This window comes from Typha angustifolia, chromosome 9 (assembly GCF_048772165.1).
Source record: "Typha angustifolia cultivar Huaian chromosome 9, ASM4877216v1, whole genome shotgun sequence".
Taxonomy (NCBI): Eukaryota; Viridiplantae; Streptophyta; class Magnoliopsida; order Poales; family Typhaceae; genus Typha; species Typha angustifolia.
The window spans coordinates 11,866,448-11,886,647 of record NC_133247.1 but is presented as its reverse complement, the minus strand read 5'-3'; the positions used below and the strand labels follow the sequence as shown (position 1 = coordinate 11,886,647).

General features: G+C 35.1%; 1 protein-coding gene across 3 annotated transcripts; it reads right to left on the bottom strand.

The window, feature by feature from the left end:
- Positions 1-4,436: 4,436 nt before the first annotated feature.
- On the bottom strand, positions 4,437-19,896 carry LOC140767008 (general transcription and DNA repair factor IIH subunit TFB1-1-like). 3 transcript variants are annotated; one of them, XM_073106742.1, is made up of 20 exons: positions 19,620-19,894; positions 19,076-19,154; positions 18,040-18,104; positions 17,729-17,792; positions 16,846-16,990; positions 13,227-13,302; positions 13,006-13,101; positions 12,865-12,909; positions 11,584-11,640; positions 11,316-11,471; positions 11,091-11,156; positions 9,605-9,728; positions 8,111-8,167; positions 7,884-8,008; positions 7,604-7,795; positions 6,934-7,047; positions 6,478-6,555; positions 5,793-5,840; positions 5,170-5,238; positions 4,437-4,790 (listed from the first exon to the last, which is right to left on the bottom strand). In XM_073106742.1, exons 1-20 carry the CDS (start codon positions 19,692-19,694, stop codon positions 4,701-4,703), a joined length of 1,821 nt encoding a protein of 606 aa, XP_072962843.1. In that variant the 5' UTR covers positions 19,695-19,894; the 3' UTR covers positions 4,437-4,700. The 3 variants fall into 3 exon arrangements, 1 of the variants encoding a protein (XP_072962843.1); XR_012105537.1 differs by lacking the exons at positions 4,437-4,790; positions 5,170-5,238; positions 5,793-5,840 and having other exon boundaries at positions 6,521-6,555; positions 6,934-7,097; positions 19,620-19,896; XR_012105538.1 differs by lacking the exons at positions 4,437-4,790; positions 5,170-5,238; positions 5,793-5,840 and having other exon boundaries at positions 6,521-6,555; positions 6,934-7,079; positions 19,620-19,895.
- Between the last annotated feature and the right edge of the window lie 304 nt (positions 19,897-20,200).

The following is a 20,200-nucleotide window of genomic DNA, read 5'->3' as shown; positions in this document are numbered from 1 at the left end:
TTATAAATTAGACAACAAGAAGTCCAATAGCTTCTTATATTCCAATTTGGGCATGATCTTAATCAATGAATGTATAAAATCGATGTATTAATGTGCATCAAATGGTATGCCTGATCACACATCTCCTAAGTTTCGATGGGTTTTACTATCTTTTATTTCGGATACGATTATAATCATCAAATCATATTATCGATGCGTTGATGTACATCTAATGTGCAGTTGAACTGATTCCAAAGTATCAGTTCGCACCGAAACCCTGATCGTATTGCAACATCAATAGAAAAGTTTGGAATTATAATTTTTGCTGCCATTTCATAAATATCAGGGGGGGGTAGAACAGTGATTTTGCCTAGGGGAAGTCCAACCCCTAACTACTCAGTCTTAATGTCATCTTTAAATAAACAGCACATGGTTTGCATGCCCACAGTATGTATATGTATTTAAATGCTTGACAAAATCAATACTATTGCTCTCTTTTTACAGGTAGGAATATAAACAAGCCTAATGAAAAAATTAGGAGCTGTAAAAGTTGACCCGACTTGATTATTTGATGCAGCAACTCAACTTTTAAATGAGTTTAGGTTTAATTTAGTTCGTCTAATCTGATTATTAAATGGGTCATGTTCGTTTTTATTATTTTAATCTATTTATGATCCAATCCGCTAATTTATTTAAAACATGGTAGTTTATTTATAACCCGTTAAACTTGTTTATAATCGAACTACTTATATGGATTTAAATAACTTCCGCTGTTAGATAGGCCATTTATGGCTTTTGTAATCAGGTCATGTTAATATTTGTGTTATAATGAACCTACCAAAAGCTGATTAATTTGATGGGATTGCCACCCTATATATATATATATATATATATATATATATATATTAAATCTAATAATTAAATTGAGATTTAATGGTTAAATATTTAGTTGGGAAAGTTTATTATTTGACCCTATATTATGTGCGGTTGAGGATGAGATTTGAATTCAAGAGCTCTGTCATTTATGCTGGTGTGGTAGAGGTTGGGCGAATAGAACCAATATTGTTGGGCATTCAATAGTTGCAATGAATCATTCATTCATTCAACTTGTAAAAGTCCACTCTCTTGTTCATCATTCTCAATGTTTACATGGTTCATAAACCCCATCTATCAATTCAATTAGTACAATTCATAAACCCCACCTATCAATTAGTATAATAACAACAACAACAAATGCATCACTCTCCAAAGCCCTAACAATACTATACATACACAAATATCAACTTTTTAAAACTAATTCACACAAATGCAATCGTTACGGCACTTTTTGTATAATTTTAGAACACGACACTTTTTATTTTATTATATTATAATTAAATGGGTATGATAGATTTTACGATATCAAAAGATAGGCTCTGATATCAATGTTAGGCTATGGAATAATTCTTTCAAAATCTAAATTTATTATAAGAAATAGTTCGCACAATTGAGAAAAAATATTCATCAAATATTCTTCTGTAATTAGAAAATTACGAAACTAAGTGGAATCGATCCGTAACTCTCTGATCTACGTTTTTCGTATTTACGCCCTTCGTAGATTCAAACTGCAATTGGGACGAAAACATAATATATTTGTAGATGATGGTGGTGGTGACCGGTGGAGAGGATGATAGAGTTATGGTTGTTGATAGAGATGAGGGTGGATTGTCGATATGGTTTAAGGGATAAAGACGAAGGGGAAGAAGTGGTCGAGATCCAAAGAAGAGGGAGGACTCGACAGATAAGAGAGATTAGAAGTTAGGAGAGACCTTGACAACGATAGAAGTGGTAGGTTAGTGAAGAAGGAGAAGGAAGATTATGGTAGAGAAAATAGAGAGAAGATAGGAGTCAAGAAACCAATAATCCAATAACATTATGATTTTAGCTATCATCCACACCTTTATAAAGGCTAGCCAACAAGTCAAAATAATAATTATTAATCCTAATTCTAGAAGATTCCTACCGATCGCGTTCGAAAGCACAAAAGGCGTTCTCTGTCGATGCGAACGTGATGCGGGCTTTCGAATGCGCTCAACCGTGTTTGAACGCTAATTTCACATTCTCTGTATTTACGAACCTGATGCAGACGTTCGCAAATATGTTCGAATGCGCCCCTTATTGTGTTCGAAAACGACATACAACAAATTTATTTTAATATAAATAAATAACTAATATAATAAAAAAAGATTCTAACTAAGTGTATAGGGTAGAAGATATTTAAAAGTGTAATTTGAACGTCAATACCAAAACTAAAATTTTTGTAGTAAAAATTGTATAATTTTAATATATAATTTGAGACCACAAACTCAGTTGGGAGTTTGGGTGACCGTTGATCGGTGGTTGGGACTTGTCTTTCAAATTGGTTGGTTGACCTTTTTGACAATGAATGGAGCCAATGAAATATTAACACAATTACAGAGCCTAATAATAGGACATCACATCACCATGGTTTTGATTTCTTTTTAGCATCTCTCGTATGAGTATGTGTGTATATCTCTTTCCACACAGTTTGAAGAAGTTTGTGTTTAATTATTATTAACGTCAACGATTTAACTGCACAAGTGTAAACTCTTATAGAGATAATATCTCTTTTAATGTTGTTTATGGTTATAATCACCATTTCTGCAAAGAAGATTGTGAACTTAAATGGTGTTTTATTTAAGAAGACATCCATAAGATAAAGAGAAACACAAGTTAATTATAGTGGAAATTATGTAGAAATTATTTATATTATGATGGCATCTTCTTTGTTTCGAAAAGCTCTGTGTACAATACTCCCATGCAAGAAGAGTTCTTATTCTCCTCCCTACCTTCCCCCTTTCCTTCTCTTCTACTACACCATACCCAATCTTGAGGACTTTTTTGTTCAAAGGCTTCTCTCTTCTCCCTCACTCTTTCTCTCTTACGTAGAGTGTTAAAATGGAGATGGTTTTCTATGAACCCCACCTCTAACCTCAAATCTCTATCACCATGGGCTTTTATCTTTTTGGTTGTTGTATTCCTCTCATTTGGAAAGCTCGTTAAGAATGTAACATTTAGGTCGCCAGTACATGGAACTCTCTTGATGTTTCACCTTATTTGATGGTTTTCTTCCTGACGAAGATCTAGATATGTGTATGCCATTAACCAACCACGAGCACATATCATTAAGTGTGAGCTTCTAAATGTTGAGTATCATATACGAGAGTTTAGTTCGATATTTAAAAGAGAGAATATAAATTCTCTAAGGCTTCATCTAATAGCTTAAATTTTTGGATTGAGTTAGGAGTTTTAATATTTGTATCAAACCCTATTTAACTTGAGTGTGAATTCTCTATCTCTCGACAAATGGTATCAGAGCTAATGGTTTGACAATCCTAGGCTATTCTTTGAAGCAGTTTGGTGTGACTAATTTAGTAGCTCTAATAGACACACACGTGCTCTTGTGGATGAGTAATATTACCGCAGTAATAACAGTTTGGTGTGACTGGTAGAGCTAAAAGACTTTTAGTTTGGTTCAGGCACATGGCATTAGTGTGCAAGCTCCGTTACACTAAATTGATCTAGGGTTCTAGAATGAGCGCATCGAATTGACGCATGAATAGATATATGTTCATGTCATGCAAAGTAGAAAATTTTGACCCTAGAAGAATCAGCAATGAAAACACACGGAGAGTTGTGGGTGTAGATGATGTTCGTTGGGATGAATGTTGGATGCAAGATGGTTCTAAAAGACGTGAGGCATAATATGATATCAGTTAGTAAGTTCGATAAAAAGGAATACAAACATTACTTTTATGAAGAATGTTGGAAAATTATTATAGATGTTCTTGTCGTTGCAAGAGAAAAACAATGTGGCATAATGTACAAGACACAGTTTTAGTTGTATAGAAAAAAAAAAAAAGGATAGAAAGCTCTCGCCCAAACTTACAAAGAAGAAGAGGTAGCTTGATCAATAGTGGTGAAGTTAATTATGGTGATGGCAAATAAGATAGATGTGATGGCCATGGCGGAAGGGGGTGATGGCAATGGTGAGTGTTGAGTTGGTGTCTTGGTGAAGATGGAGATGGTGGTAGGTGAATGTAGCAATGGTGGTGGGATGGTAGTGGTGAAGCTGACAGTGATAGTGTGGTAACGGTGGGAGAGAAAGAGAGAGAGAGAGAGAGAGAGAGAGAGAGAAATGACAAATGATGAGTAAACATGGTCTTCCTAAACTTTATGATTTAGAAAGGTGCTAATTTAAATTTTGTGACACAATAAACAAATGGGAAAAGAACTATAATTATATTGCAAAGCCTGTGAATCAAGCATTTGTCTCAACAACAATATATTTGTAGTTTTGATAGGTGAATTGAGTACAGATGAATAAGGTAAACCGAGTAAATTTGGATAAGCAAGACACATTTGATTGCTAAAGACTATGGAAATCTAAATAGATATATACAGAAACTGTCCCAAATTTTATTGTTTGGTAGCAGCTTCATCGAAAATTCGAAATCCTCTACTTTTCTAAGATGACACAGCTTATGATTTACTGAGAATTTTTTACTACCTTTACTTGAAACATCGTAGCCGATATAATATATCCCTCAAGCTCATGATTGGAAAATTTACCAACAGAACTATCATATCATCAGCATCAAAATTTAATTACATGCATCTATAAGAATGCATAATAAGAATAGTCGTGTGATACACCTGTCTTATTGAACAAATCCGTTTGCTTTGTTCCCACTCTTACCTGACTTCTTCTGCTGCTCATTGTCATAGTGGCCAAAGGCAGCATCCAAGGCCTAGCACATAATAGAGATCAAAGCTATGAGATTGAATGCAAAAAAAAGAAGAAAATTATAGAATGAGATCAATTTTTTTTTTTTTTTTTTTTTGTTCTTGACGTCCCTGCACTCAGAAATATGATTTTGAAGCACTTCGATTTTAAAACAATAAACAATAAAGATGTAGTTATGGTGTTCACAGTTCTTGATTTTGAGAGCAATATCTTTGAAACCCAAGATATGGTAGCATACAAATATGTACATCTCTAGGGTTCCTCCTGCTCAATAAATGCTTGACCATACATGCGCAGGCAGAAGTACAAGTTATGCTTAACAATTGCATTGTTGCAACAGAAAATACTTTTATTGATTATGTAGAAAATACCACCATGAATACCTGAAGCATTGGCTGCACAAGGAGAGAAACTTGATGCCGGAAATCGGATGGCACAGATTCCTTTATATCCTAGAAAATTTTCATAGAACAACATTAAGCTATGCCAGATTTCAACTAATCTAAGCCTACTACATAAGTTCTCTGAGATCTTATGCACCCATAAGGTAATAGTCTTTTTTTATTGTTTTTTTTAATTGTGTGCGGAAAGGTGGGGTAAAACAATTCTAATTTGTTAAGTAAATACGAGAAGAAGAAAAGGGTAAGATACAAGGGTAGAGGAGAAGAGAGGAAAAGTCAGCAAAGGATGAAGGAGACGAGTGGAACATGGACCATCCAGGACCTCCAGGGAGATGCGGAGTCATGTAGCGGTTTTAGCTTCCACAAGTTCCCTTGTTCTGCTCCTTTCAGGAGAGATAGAGTTAAGATTCCAAAATTAAATTTACGAGCACAGAAGATGCTCTATTATCTACTTTAGTTCTGTAAAACAGTTTGTCACTAAGTATGGAAGCTGAAGCATTGAGGGCAGAGAAAAAGGTTCATGTAAGGCTCCCCACTTTTCTATTAACAAGATCTAAATATCTAATGAACAACCAAACAGGTACACATAAAAAAAAAAACCAAACCTGTAGTTTTTGATATATCTGGGCCATAGCATCCTTCAACCTTTGAACCTGTAGCAGTGGCAAAGAACCAAATTAACAGAAAAAGTTTGGGATGAGGAATATCTTCAAGGAATCTGGTTAGAATGCTGGCTAATATATGAACCTGTTTCATTACAGCTTTAGAGCTAAAGACATACAAAAGCAATCCGTTATAAAAATATGTAATTTGTTGCTATACTTGAACTTTTTCCTTGTAAGAATTGGTCAACAATTAGATTACAACTAGATACCAATGATAATGATTACTAATTTGATTGCATTGTTAGTAAACATGAAATAATAATTGACCGATAATTCACTAATGGGATAGTACTTAGATGGTTAAAGAAATTCATGCTGTATGAGCATTCCCGGATTCGAATCTGGGTAGCATTGGTTTTATTGGGATACCAAGAAGTTCCCACTTCTCTCCAAAATAGAAAAAGACTGATAATTCAACAAAAAACATTAAACCCCTTGGCAACCTATAAACACAAAATTATTAACCATGTCGATCAGAAACAAGGAATCAGAATAGAGTGCTAATCTTCATGCAGATGTTTAGAAACGAGAAAATAGACCTAGTATCACCTATTTATCAGTTTGTGGTCTAACCAAAATAATCTAAAAGAATCTATAAATAATAGTAAAAGCAGAAGAACATTACCTTATTGTACAGGTATGCAGTTGTGATTGGATAAGATGACCAAAAATGTCGTAGTAACTCCTGAATAGACGTCCAATGCTGTAAAAATATAGTATCTTGTAAACAGTTCCATCTAATCAAGCACCAAAGGGCAGCATAACATCTTATACAGAAAAATTGCTGCTGTAGATATCTAATTTGCTTCTGAAGAAATCAATAATAAATGTGAAATATACACTCAATTTTCTTACAGAGATAAATGGACTTACTTAAACTAGCACCAATATTTAGTAGTTTCAAAGTCATTGTGTGCAAGAAAAATAACATAATGAAGGCATATATTCCAAAGGAATATATTTCAATTAACTAACCTTACAAAAATGACTTTACTTTTCTAATTGAATAACCACATACAACAAACCAAGAAAGAAAGAAATATTCATATCCATTGGAAAGGGATAACCGAGGGCAACTCACATGCAAAAGTTCATCTTTAGTCCAATTAGGCAGCCTACCGAGGACACTCTCCTGAGGATTCTTTCCAAGATGATATCTGGTACTGGAAAGATGTTGATTCAAGCCATTGAGGACCTAGCTCATACCAGTGAGGTAGTTAGGCTTTCCTGCTCCATGCAATACAGCTGAATAGAAACTAAATTTGATACTGATAAATAAAGAACATCTGCTAAACAAAAGAAGATTAAGATAAAATATAACAAAAAGGAAATTTACTCATGTATATTAAGATGGTATTAATCTGACTATGACTAAAAAAAATTGCACGAATTAGGATAAATATAAGTTATTTAACATATTGTGCTCAAAGTTACTCTCTAAGATCACACAACAATGTAACATATGATATATGCAAGTACATTTTGATTTAAACAAAGGAGGGAATTGGGTTTGAATGTAGCATATGCATCTCCAAAAATAGCATTGGGCCCTATAACTTGGTTATCATTTACCCAGCAACCAACTCATAGTGCACTCTAAGGCTAAAGTTGTTAATACTTTATACTGAAATCAACATAGCAATTAAAGGCTACTGTTAGAAATATCCATACATCTGAGAGACAAAAGACAACTATTATCATTTCAGAGCAAGTACAAATTAAATAACTAAAACACAAACACATAATATTACCCTAAGAGCTGCTTCTGGTTGAACAACTGGACTTTTCAATCCTCGGGCTTTCACTTCGGAGATCTGCCTCATCAAATAAATATATGCTTCTTCAGTACTCAGGCTGAAATCCACGGGTTTGACTCCAGCACTACTATCACCTAATGCTTTTAGTGCATTCGGTTGTTGAGAATCAAAATACTGCCTTGGGTCCTGATGCAACTCATGCAACATAGTTACAGTTACTTGATTGGGTAACGGTCACTGAATCACTGCAGGGCTACATATCAAACTTTTATACCTTGATGAGAAGTGGTGCATATGGGAAGTTTATGGGATCCTGAAGATCTTCAATCTCAGTCATACGAGAAACCCTGATCTGTCGTTCCAGGTTTCCATTCTCGTCTGAAATTTCAGCAGACGATTCTACAACAGACAGTTTAAAGAACCAAAGTTGAGACTTCATTAAGCTCAAGGACTGGATAACAGGTAGATATATGAGATAAATGCATATAAGTGATTTTTCACCTTGCTTGGACCTTGCAAGTGCTTCAGCAACAGTCCTTGTGTCACCCAACTCCACATCTGCATTCATCAGATAAAAAGATTTCAGGATTGTTGCTTCATATGGGGAGTACATAAATCAAGGGACTGAGAAACATGAGCACAGTATTATCCAGATTCCAGAAGAATAAATGAAACATCATATTTTATCACCGGTGTGTGCTCTTGCACCTAGTAGGCGTAGGTCTGAACCATGACAATTGTCTACTAACAAGGGAAGGATGTGGTCCCCTCATTAGCAGAAGCATCATGTACTGGGAGACCTGTATGGTGCATGGCAAGTCAGTTACCTATTGCAAGATATGAATGACTAGATAAAAAGTGAAAGACTCCTGGATCCCAAAACCGGCCGATCCCGAGTCGGATCAGCCAATTTCGGCCATATCGGCCATATCGGCCGAATCATCTAAAACTCGGCAGTATCGTCTGAAATTAATTTTTTTTAAGATTCAGGTCGAATCTAAAATATATCTAATCTAGGAGACATTAATAATTAATGTCATCAACTGCTTTCTTTTTAAATTTTCAGTTTTTACTCTTTATCTTTCCCACATACAATCCTCTCACTCTTGCGCTTCACCGAGTTCATTTGGTGGTCGTTCCCGTGAGCCCTTCTAGCTAGTCTACACTTTGATAAACTTCGATGAGCTTTTTTTCTCATTTTTTTTCCTTCTTTCTCACCCACTTTTTAACTCCTATTTTCTTATTACTATAGAATAACAGCAAAGAAAGATCTCTCTTTGTGTTGTTCAGCAATAATAATTTACGAGTATAAAAATTTGTCTAATTCAAGTCGAAATTCATTATAGTTTAGAATGATTTTTTTCTTTAGTTTTTAAAGTTTATATGTGACTAATTTTTATTTCTTATTTTTATGTTATTTTTTATAAATTTTTATAAATTTTTCTGCATTTTAAATAATATTTAGAATTTTATGAAAATAAAAAAAGTCTGATCGATTCAATACAAGCGACCGATATGACCAATGCAGCCGATACGGCTGATTCGTATTGTTTTTTCTAAAAGTCAATTCCAATACTGAGTTTCGGAATCTTAGGAAAATCTGCATGAGAACTTACGGTAAGGGTCCAGCAAAAATCTATAACCTAAGACCACAAGCATCTTAAGTGGTCTCAGGTCTAGCTACAGCAATTGGATATGCAAAGCAACAAAATACCCTTTACAGTACAGTGACTCTTTGAAGTTCACAAAACTAGTCTGCCTCTGTTTTTTTCTTCTTTTTCCCCATTTACATTACGCCTTAATTTTTCTAGCTGGACGGATCAGAACTCAAGACAAACAAGCTCATCGTATTTTAGAAAACGACCAAAATAATTAGAGAAAAAACGCTATGTTTAAATGAGTACGGTGGTTTCCCAATCATAAAAGATAGGAATTAGCATAAGCTGCATGAGCAAAAAGATAGGAATTAGCATAAGCTGCATGAGCTACTTTTACCTAATGCCCTCCCTTCAAGAACAACAGCTGCGTGCCGATTAATATCCTGTGAAAGTGTCCTCTTAGCTATTTCATTCTCAGTGTCCACAATCTCCTTGCTACCATCACGAAGAATCCCATGATCCTGCAAGTCAAATCAATAGAAGACGCAAAAAGGGGAAAATTGGATCACTTCCTATGGATTCGTTGTCAACGTAAGTCAACTGATCAAGTTCTGTACATTCAGAATGAGAATTCTGTCTATCAAGTTAAAACAAAGTAATAAAATTTAAGACAACTGAAAGGATCCTAATCAAAAATAAAAAAATAAAAGAAATGTAGATGGACCATCTCAAATGATGCTAATACAAAAAAGCTTTTCCACAATCTGCATGAGACATAATATAATGAACATACTAGACCACGCATATGCTACTCAATGCTTTCATTTCAATGTATTGGTCCTCACCCATGCAAGTCTTTATAGCATTTAAAACATGCAGGGAGTCAAAACATATGCATAGATTACCATGGCGCTTTCAGGTTATGAATAAAGTGAAGCTCATGAAGGTCATTCCAGTGGAAAAACAACAAAAGAAAAACAGAGAACTTCACAAGGTTGCAAGTACCAGTCCAATCACTAGTATATGAAGGTTCCTTAACACTAAGCTTCTACATTTTGTTTATGTTTCTGTTTCTACTTTCTAGTTTGACGAGCTATATAATGGTCATCGACAGTAAAAGAAACAAAGAAAAGATGTACTTGCATCTACTTACTTAAGGGAAATTTATCAAAATAACATAAATTTTGTCTTTATTATCAGTCACGCCTTACCATATGAGTATTTTATCATTTAACCCCTGCATTTTACTAAAAATGCCTCAAAAACATCCAGGCGTGAATTTTCTTAACGGTAAGTTATCATAGAGATGTGTTGAAGTAACTATGAATGCAAAATGACTTTAATACCTCAGTAAGAGAGGGCTGACAGAAAGTGATCTGTATATTTAGCGTCAGATAACCTCAGATAACATTTCATTAACAAATTGAGTAAATTCTTCTACACCACCTTTTTCCCAAGCAAACGGAATATATTATGAAATCAAAAGAAAATAAGTGCAGCAAATCGTGTTCTCAGCCTAAATTTGTGATTTTGGCAATCATAAAGAACAATAAGGGCAACAGTGTCAAATACACCTTGGGTTTCTTAACTTTCAAGAACTTGCAATAACAATTTTCCTTTTCATTCAATCAAGCAGAACAGAAAAAATGTAAACAATACATCAACTATTTTAACCAAAAAAAAAATATAGTTTAATGTACAAAACATAGTGTGCAATATATATATACACTGGAAGGTCCATCCAGCAATAGATGGAAAGTTAAAGGAAAACTATACCACACTAATACAATGCAAAAAAATACTCATGAGTTCCCATAGACAGATATTAAAGTTCATAATGCTATCAAAATAAAATTGGGAAGGAATAACGATCTATGACATACAGGAAGATGGATGTAATCGTCTCCTACATCAGCTTCCATATCTAAGGTTGGATCAACCCGTCTGATCTGCAGAGAAGAACAGTATTAGAGGATGGATATCACACAAACTGATGCCAAGCACATCATAACCAACTTGCTATTAAGAGATGCTACTATCTGGGAAGTAAAGATAGACATATGTATGCTACTAGTTATCCCCAAAATATGTTTTCCCCAAAATATTACCTTAGTGCGTGCTTCATTGGCCAGTATGTCATCGTGCATTAGAAACACAGCAAGTTCCTCATCTTCAGCTGCCTCTGCTGCAGCAGCCACAGAATTTTTCGTCCTATGGAGGTACTCAGCTCTACAGTATTTTGTCCAGAAGTCCTTTTCTGTCATCTAGACATCCAAAGGAATATGGAGAAGATAAAGTAGCAATATGCCCCACAAAAAAAAACTAAACATGCATTGATGAAAACCACAGTATGTTAGAAAAGTATAGTGTTCTTACCTTAGTAGGAACCAAATTTAGAAATGCCCGATGAACAGCAGGTTTTTCAGCAAAAATCTGCAAGATAATTTCTAAAGTCAGAGTATAGACTTGCAAATTTGATTGCTTTGATGAAAAGAGTGAAAATTTTGATTTCTCTTTTCCTCTGTTAAAGATCAAAGCAGCATCTGTTAGTGAATACCGCACCGACAGACAAAAAGAAATAAACAATAAATTAATAACACAGCAGCACCATTCTCAGGTATACTATACTCTGGACATCACTACCATGCAATGACTTACCGTCAATGGACAAACATGCATGGTTTAACCATCATATCAACAACATTAGTTCTTTCTAAAACATAAACTATCAAGTGCCAAAGAACTGTGATCTAAGGGTGAATTGCTTCATATTGAGTATTGATTTTGTAGATCATCGTCAGAACTATTACCAAACTCTTTCTCAACAATGTGGAGTTTCAAGGCTTGCCATGAAAGAGATAAGGCCAATTGGCAGGTACGTCTATCCACTAACTCACAGAATTTAGACTTGCCTAAACAATGAGCGAGATTCAATGACCCTATTCGACATGGAAATAGTGAGAACAGTTTTTGAACTGGAATGTCTTTATCCTTAAAGAAGAAGATGAAGAAAAAAATGAAACAAAATCTCATTATATTTAGCAATATTTCTTAATGCACCTTAAGCTCTTCGTGCTAACAATCAAGTTATGAAGCAAGTGAAGACTAGTGTTCAAGGATAGACCATAACTATGTGCAAGAGAGCTGATGCAATAGCATCATAAACCATTTTTGGTGATTCATAAGAGGGAGCAACGACCATAAAAGTTTACACAGAAAACAAGAAATCTGCTACTTTTACTGTCACAAGACCAAAAAAATGGCTTGACTACTTGGGCCCATTGTTGCATCTTTCATGCTCTAGTATTTGCAATTTGCATTAAGGTTGGAATCAATAAAAAGATAAAATAGTCCTCTTTTAATAACTCGTTAATGTAAGTCCAAATAAGAATGCTTTAACTGTCACAAGACTGAAGGCCCTGAGCAGAATGGCCATTAAAATTAATATATATAACAAGATAAACCAAATCCAGGATGTAATGTTTATAGAGGAGCAGATCTTGTATCACAGAAGCGTAGCATAAGGAGAACTTGACAGAAAGCCCAATGTCCCAATTTTCCTCTTTCATAAGTATAAGTTTATAACTCTCGATGTTTGATATGGTATATGCGAAAGCATAGCAAGAATATTTGCAAAATGCTAAAAGAGCAAAATACCTGGTGAATTATCTCTGGGGTCAGGCTAAATGTGACTTTATTGGTCTGTCAAAAGAATGGCAATAATAAAATTCAATAGAGAAGAAATAAGTAGAGATGTAATTGGCATCAGTAAAAGTAAAGAAAAGTCTCATGTTGTACCCGACCATCAGTTGCTGGCCTGACATCTGCAAGCATAGCACTTTTGAACCCTGTCCGCTGCTTTGATGTTTTATGAGTATCATCATCAAGTAAATTCTGTATCGAAACCAAATTCAAAGGGAAGTTTACAGTGTGGTACATGAGAGATGTATATTTATATATATTCCAGGACCATGAACATAATGTTGACACGGAAGGTTAACATCACATCTGTCATATACCTTTCTTGTTGCCCAAAATTCAGACTCCGTTAATACACCACCAATGACAAATTGCTTGTGCATCTTCTGCAATTCGCTGTAAGAAAGTCCCTCTCAGATCAATTTATAAGGATATGCTTTTATTTACATATATGTGGGTGGGAAGGGGGGAGAGAGAGAGGTTAGGGTAGAAAAGTGATTAGCTGCTCAAAAGAAAAAAAACACCTTAAAGTTTAATGGAGTGCATGGGCCACCAAACATATTTACGATAAGTACTCACAAACCAAAAGGGGCGCACTAGCGCACTACAGCTTTTCAGCCTCATGTGGGTCCCTTCATTCCATTCCCTCCATTTTATGCGAACCTAAAAGGAGTCCCTAAGGTGTAACCGACCATCTGGAACTTCAACGATTGTAAAGAGCATGCACAAGTGTCTGAGCTACATATTGCCAGGATTTATGAACAGCAAATCAACCATGGCATCTACTGCTCTATTATTTATAGAGCAGCAAAGAAATGTTAGCAGTTACTATCGTGTACCTCTCATTAGACAAGCATGCAATTGCAAACATCTGATACATAAATCTCCACATATATGATTATTCTTCTTCTATTATTTCTAATATCAAGCTTAATACATAAATCTCATTATATGCATTATAAAAAGGTGTAATGTACACAATCCATGCCTAATGATCAAAACATGTGTAAAAATTAGAATTTCTGGTTTTGAACTTTTTTATGTTGACCTAGTTGACTTATGTCCGTAAGCAACCTAGTTCCCCAAATTACTAATTCTTATAGTTAGATAGTATAAAACTTTCAAATGATTGTTTAGCACACTTGTATAAAGCATTGTGTGTGTGTGGTATATAGATCATATTTATGAGTTTCAGCCAAACCTGATCCATGGTCGAAATCAGTCTAGCAACTAGTTTCGGCAAGGTATCGATCGCTTGATACGGGCTCTTTGTCTCTCCTCCCTACCAACGGCACCCAACATAGATATCTGTGATCTTGACGTCCGACAACATCCGGCGATCTGGACATTCGGCAACATCGAGTTAGTTTTTTTATTTTTTTCCTTTCCTCTCTCCAGTGCACCATCTCTCTCATTTCTCTCTCTACTCTCTCTCTCTCTCTCTCTAGCCTCTCCCTCTCTCTTTCTTCCTCCCTCTCTTTCTCTATCTGACTATCCCTCTTTCTATCTCTGTTACTACAACTGCAGTAAAACTACTGCAATAACAAAGAGTATGATAGAGAGAGAATGGAGATTGAGAGAGGGAGGACGAGATTGAGAGGGAGTAACCATGGTTTGCCATATCGGCCGATCTCGATACAGATCGGCCAAACTCGATCCAGGCTCGATCCGAACTCTTTCACTCTTTCTTTTCACTCTCTCTTACTCTTTTTCTTTCTTTTACTCTCTCTTTTTTTTCTCTCCTTACATATAATCATTGTTTCTCTTATGGAGAAATCTAGCTCCGGTGAACTCTGACAAACTCCGACAAACTCCGGCATATAATTTTTAATTAATTTTTTTATTTCTCTCTCAGTCTTTTCATTTCTTCCTCTCTTTTTTTCTTATTTTTTCTTCTTTTTCCTCTTCTTCTTCTTCACTACATTGTAGTTTTTTTTGTTTGATTTTCTTCCACACAAGCTCTTTATAATCTTTTCTTTTCAATTTTTACTGCACAATAATTTTTCTTTTCTTTTTTTTTCTTATTTTTGGTAAAAAAAAATTCTAAATTTTTATAAGTTTTCTTGCATTTTTAAATAATATTTAGAATTTTATGTAAATAAAAATCCGATCCAATCCGGGCGACCAATACGGTCGATATATATCGTTTTATCGAAAGGGCGATCCCGATTTTTTGGACCTTGGGAGTAATAGAGAGAAAAAGGGGGAAGAGATTGAGAGGGAAAGAGAAACAAGAGAAGAAATTTAAAAAAAAATCTAAGAAAAAACTTGCCTTTCAGCAATAAGAGAGAAGAAGAGAGAGGGAAAGATGAGGGAGAGAGAAGAAATAATAATAAAAAATTAAAAATAAATAAAGTTGCCATGCGGTAGTAAGGGAGAGAGGGAGATCAAGGAGGGCGGGCCGAATAATAATTCTAAAATGAAATTGATAAATAGCAAGGAGAGAGAGATAAGTATTTTATGTCTCTCAAGTCAATTATTTGATATTCACTGTCGTTGCCTTCCAAAATGGGCATCATACCAAGTGCTCAAGTATAACAACCCAATTCTTCATCTGACTTTCACCACTTTTGAACTTAGATTTGTCTATGCATCTCAAATCAGGTTTCTTATCGATATCTGAATAGTCTCATCCAATTATAAATATGGGTTGAAATCTTGAAGAATGTTTTCCAAATCTGCATCTGCACATCCAAAGATCCCAAACAATCTAGAATACTATGGAAATCGTGAAATAAGAGTAGCATAGATCATATTTTTAATATTTCTTATGTGAATCCCTAGATGTTTTTCTACAAAATTGGATTATATCACATTTCTTATGGCTTTACAAATCAAATATGGATATGTTAGCTATCCAACCTATATCCACGTCCATATTTATGAATATGGAAACCAATTTTGCAATCTAGTTTCAAGTCCGTATTTGTATTCAGAAAGAAATTTGTATAAATATATGGTTTTTGCTACTACCTTACCGGTACCCAATCCGTTTTCACCCATACATGTTATGATATCCTAAATATCATGGATTGAAATTTCAGCCAATCCCGATTTGTATCGTCAAAATGAGTCGATTGCTATGGCCAATTCAATTGATCCCTGATGTGAATCACCTGATTTGAATGGCCGATTCAGCCGATACATTTTTCAAGTGGTCGATAATGATTCCAAAACCGATATTTAGAACCTTATTCCTAATAAATCTTATTTTTCCAGGACTTCAATTGATTCACTCTTCCAAATTTACAGTCATAGAGGACATAAATACTAAGAAATAACAACACTAGATGCTTTGAATTTCCATATCTCAACTCCAGAGGTTGCTGGACAAGAATTTCATTATCAAACAAACAGGCTTTAGCGCTTTAACATTCAGAATTTGTGAGAAGAATACTTTGCTAGAACAAGAAGAATGGACATATTTCCTAAACTGATGGTTTATCTTTTTAATTACATTCACAACTTAAAAAAATAAATAAAAACTAAGTAGGTCATTCCCATTCATGTGGTCCTCTAATAAAAATTATAAAATAAAAATTAGCAAAATAAATTGATAGATAAAAGAAATACAAGAATAGATAAGATGAAATTCATCCACCAATGTCTAATCCCTTTGCCTATGAAAAATCATATAAAGCAAGTGTAGAATAGAAAATTTGCAAATTAAGATGTAAAGTGAATCTTCATTGCACTCTAACAGGTCAAAACAAAGCTACCACATTAATCACAACACATAAAGGACGGGATAAATGGAAAAGTAATATAATGTATACATATGTGTGTCTGGTGTTTGCATCTGTTCCTTCTTTTCACTCAAATGCAGTATGACATCATGGTAGAATTAACAAAATAGGGTACTTTGAGATGGACACAAAAAACTGAAGGAACAACTTTTGTTTGTTACAGAAAGAAACCGCAAAGAGAGAATATGTTTACCTATTCTCCCGCAATAACTTCATTCGACGCTCCATCTCAGTCACGCTGAGTTGTTCAGCATGACCTGAACCAGCAGCTTTCTCAAGGACTGGTTGATCTTGTTGTTTAGAGAGCACACCAGCCTGAAATCTCCCTAGAACTTTTCCTGTTCAGAGGCCACCAGTAGCTGAAGCTTCAAGTATATCATGTAAACTTGGGAAAGAAAGAAATGTACTATAACTACTTGAACTCCTCAATTATTTCTATGTATGCAAAATGTCAGCTCAAATAAATATGTGCAAACTGTGAAGATTAACATAAAGGGAATAATATGGACCATCCAGATTGATATTTTATACCATTAAGCAACAATTACAATATTAAAAACATTTGAAGGTAACAGAACACTTATTTCCATAATTATGCAGCAAGCAATGCATCATGAACAGCTCAATGGCATAGTACAATTTTCTAACTTATGTTTGATAGCATCCAAATCCACCAAAGTCAGTTCTTACATGGTTTGACATGATCATGATCAGAGATGTGTGGAGTCTTGATTTTGCATCTGAAAGAAGAAATTTTGCATTATGAAGAAATTTTGCATTATAATGAGCTGCAAGGATCATTCATGACCCAATATATGGACAACAAATTTGGTCAAGGATGCTCAGTTCTCGCCAACAGTTCTCAGAAAACCTGGGAAACAAGATTGGTTTGTTTATATTTTATTTTGACAAATCATCTCAAAGTTTTTAATTTTCAGTCCATGCATTAGATATAAAAAAACAGTGGTGATATAGTCTCTGACAACTCAAGTCCCTAAGGAAGGCATAATGGCAGTCAGAAGGTAAACCATATAGGAAAATGACGATAAAATTTCATCAAAAAGGAGAAGTATTACCAACAAAATCTCGGCAGACATTGCGGTCAGAAAAATTGTCAAACTCAAAAATGTAGCCTCCTCCCTGAAACAAGATGTCGCTGATCAAGTAATATTGATGCAATGATACAAGACAGCCAAGAAACCACGACACAGAACAACCATGTTTTGACGCACAAGTCTACCATATAAATAATCAGCTCAACTGATAAAATTGCTGCCTAATGGCATACCTTTTCTGATAAAATTGATTTATATAAATGATTTATATCAGACTAAACTTTGAGATGCATACAACTTTCAACTGATAAAATTGCAGCCTAATGGCATACCTTTTCTGGATCTTTTGTAAGATTTAGTAATGCTTGTTTAGAGCCATCTTTGCTGAATTTGTGACCTTAAAATCACACAAAAGAAAGAAGTGAAGATAAAATCTAACTAAAAAATTAGTGCATAAATCAGGTGAGTAAAATATAAAGAATTAATATCTATAAAATATGAGGACAGGAATCTTCTATTATCATCAATCTACTGTTTTGAATGGCAGGGGAACACTGTTGTAACATTACAAAAATTCAAAAGGTTAACATGTTGAAAGAGAAGAAATCAAAAGCAATAGTGAACACACCAAAGGTGCTAAAGAAGAAGCAATATGCAATCCTTGACATTTCCCCTCAGGATAGAGCATACTAACATGAATCATCACAGTATGCATTCAAAAGGATAAGAGCTGCTGCCCTAAAATCCATGTTCTCACCACACATTTGACACATAAACAAGTTCACTTCACAAGAAATTGGAGAAACTGAATCAGGAGCACCTAAAAATATCAGACAATTTCAAAAGATAGAAAATAGCTACAAACTCTAGGTTCTTAAGTTCTCTATTTTTAAGATTAATTCCCCATGACTTCTCTGCGAGCCTGAATTGGTAGTGTCAATTATATTAGAGCAACGCCTTTGCAGTTTGCAAATCTCTCAGGCTGGGGTTCCAATCCCTCTAATTTTGTTCCATTTAATATCATGATTGAAAAATGGTTCATTGTGTTAGTTCTCCTCATTCACTGATTATGACACTTGATGCATACACAATATTTATCATTGATAAATAAATTGCAATTACATCCCAAAAGAAAACTATATTACCCCTTTAATTTCATTTCGCAGGGGCAAAGGTGAAATAAGGTTTTGCCAATTTTCTACAGAAGCTAAACATAATACGTTGCAATTTTGGAATGGTTATGATGCCTACTAAAACATAATACGTTCCTATTAAAATTATTATCAACTTATTCGATCATATAACAATGCAAAAGGTGTCCCGAATCGTTTTCCCAACAAAGTCAAAAAGAGAAGAAAAATATAGTACCTTTAATGATTCTAAAATCCACATTAAGCTTCATCGCCGACCTAGGATCATGAGGAGAAAAAATAACTTTGTCTTCCGTCTGCAATATAGAGAAAAAGGAATCAGCTTGGAAGCATCTGGGTCCACTGTACAACAGGATAAAGCACCATCTGTCATCACCTTATTCCAACCAATACTTTCTTTTCTCCAAATATATTTAACTCTCATTTCTCAATTGACACATAGTTATTCCACTGAAGAAGTTAAAAAAAAAAAAAAACAAGGGAACACGCAAGCCAACAAGCATTGCCACAAATCATCCAAATTCTGAGATTAACGATGTAGTTCTAATGATCACTCTCCCAATTCACCCAAAATGGCAGCTTTCATTACTTGCAAATTAAAGAAATGAAACGGTTTCACACTCCTTATAAAGTACGATCAAAGAACAAAAAAAATTCCCGATATTGGTAAGAAATCAAATTCCAACTCTGCAGGAAGGACCAAATCAATCAATCAACACAAAGAATAACGAGATGGGGCAAAAACGGAGCGGCGAAGTCACCATCTTAAGGACTCCGGGGATCCCAGGCTCCTTAACCGTCGTCTTGTACCTAGCCGCCATATTTATCACCGCCATTGTACCCGATCGAGATCGGAATCGATCGAACCGGAGCTCCGCCGGAGATTAGGGCACAGGATGGGGGAAGATGTAGGGCTCGTTGCTTCACCGATCGATCGAAAGACGAGAGGGAGGCGGGAATCTAGGGTTTCCGGTACCAAGGCGGGATCGGATTCGGGGGACGAGAGGAATAACTACTCCGACCCCGTCGCAACTCGCAAGGGAATAAAGCTGGATGGGGGAAGTGTTTATATACGGGAACGGCCGATGGGAGTGAGCCGAGCGATTGGAGTCAAAGTCTAGGAGCTCTGTAAAGCACGTGAAGTGGCACGTGAGAATAGATCAGGACCGTTAGTCTTACGAACTTTTTTAAAATACACCCTATAGTTCATCATTTTCTGACAAACACCCGTCTTGAAGGAGTTTGATCACCGACGCCTCAATTTTTCCATCTACTTTTCATATAATAATCCGAGTTAATATCAGCCAAGGAATATTAAAAATAATTTCTAAAATGCATAAAT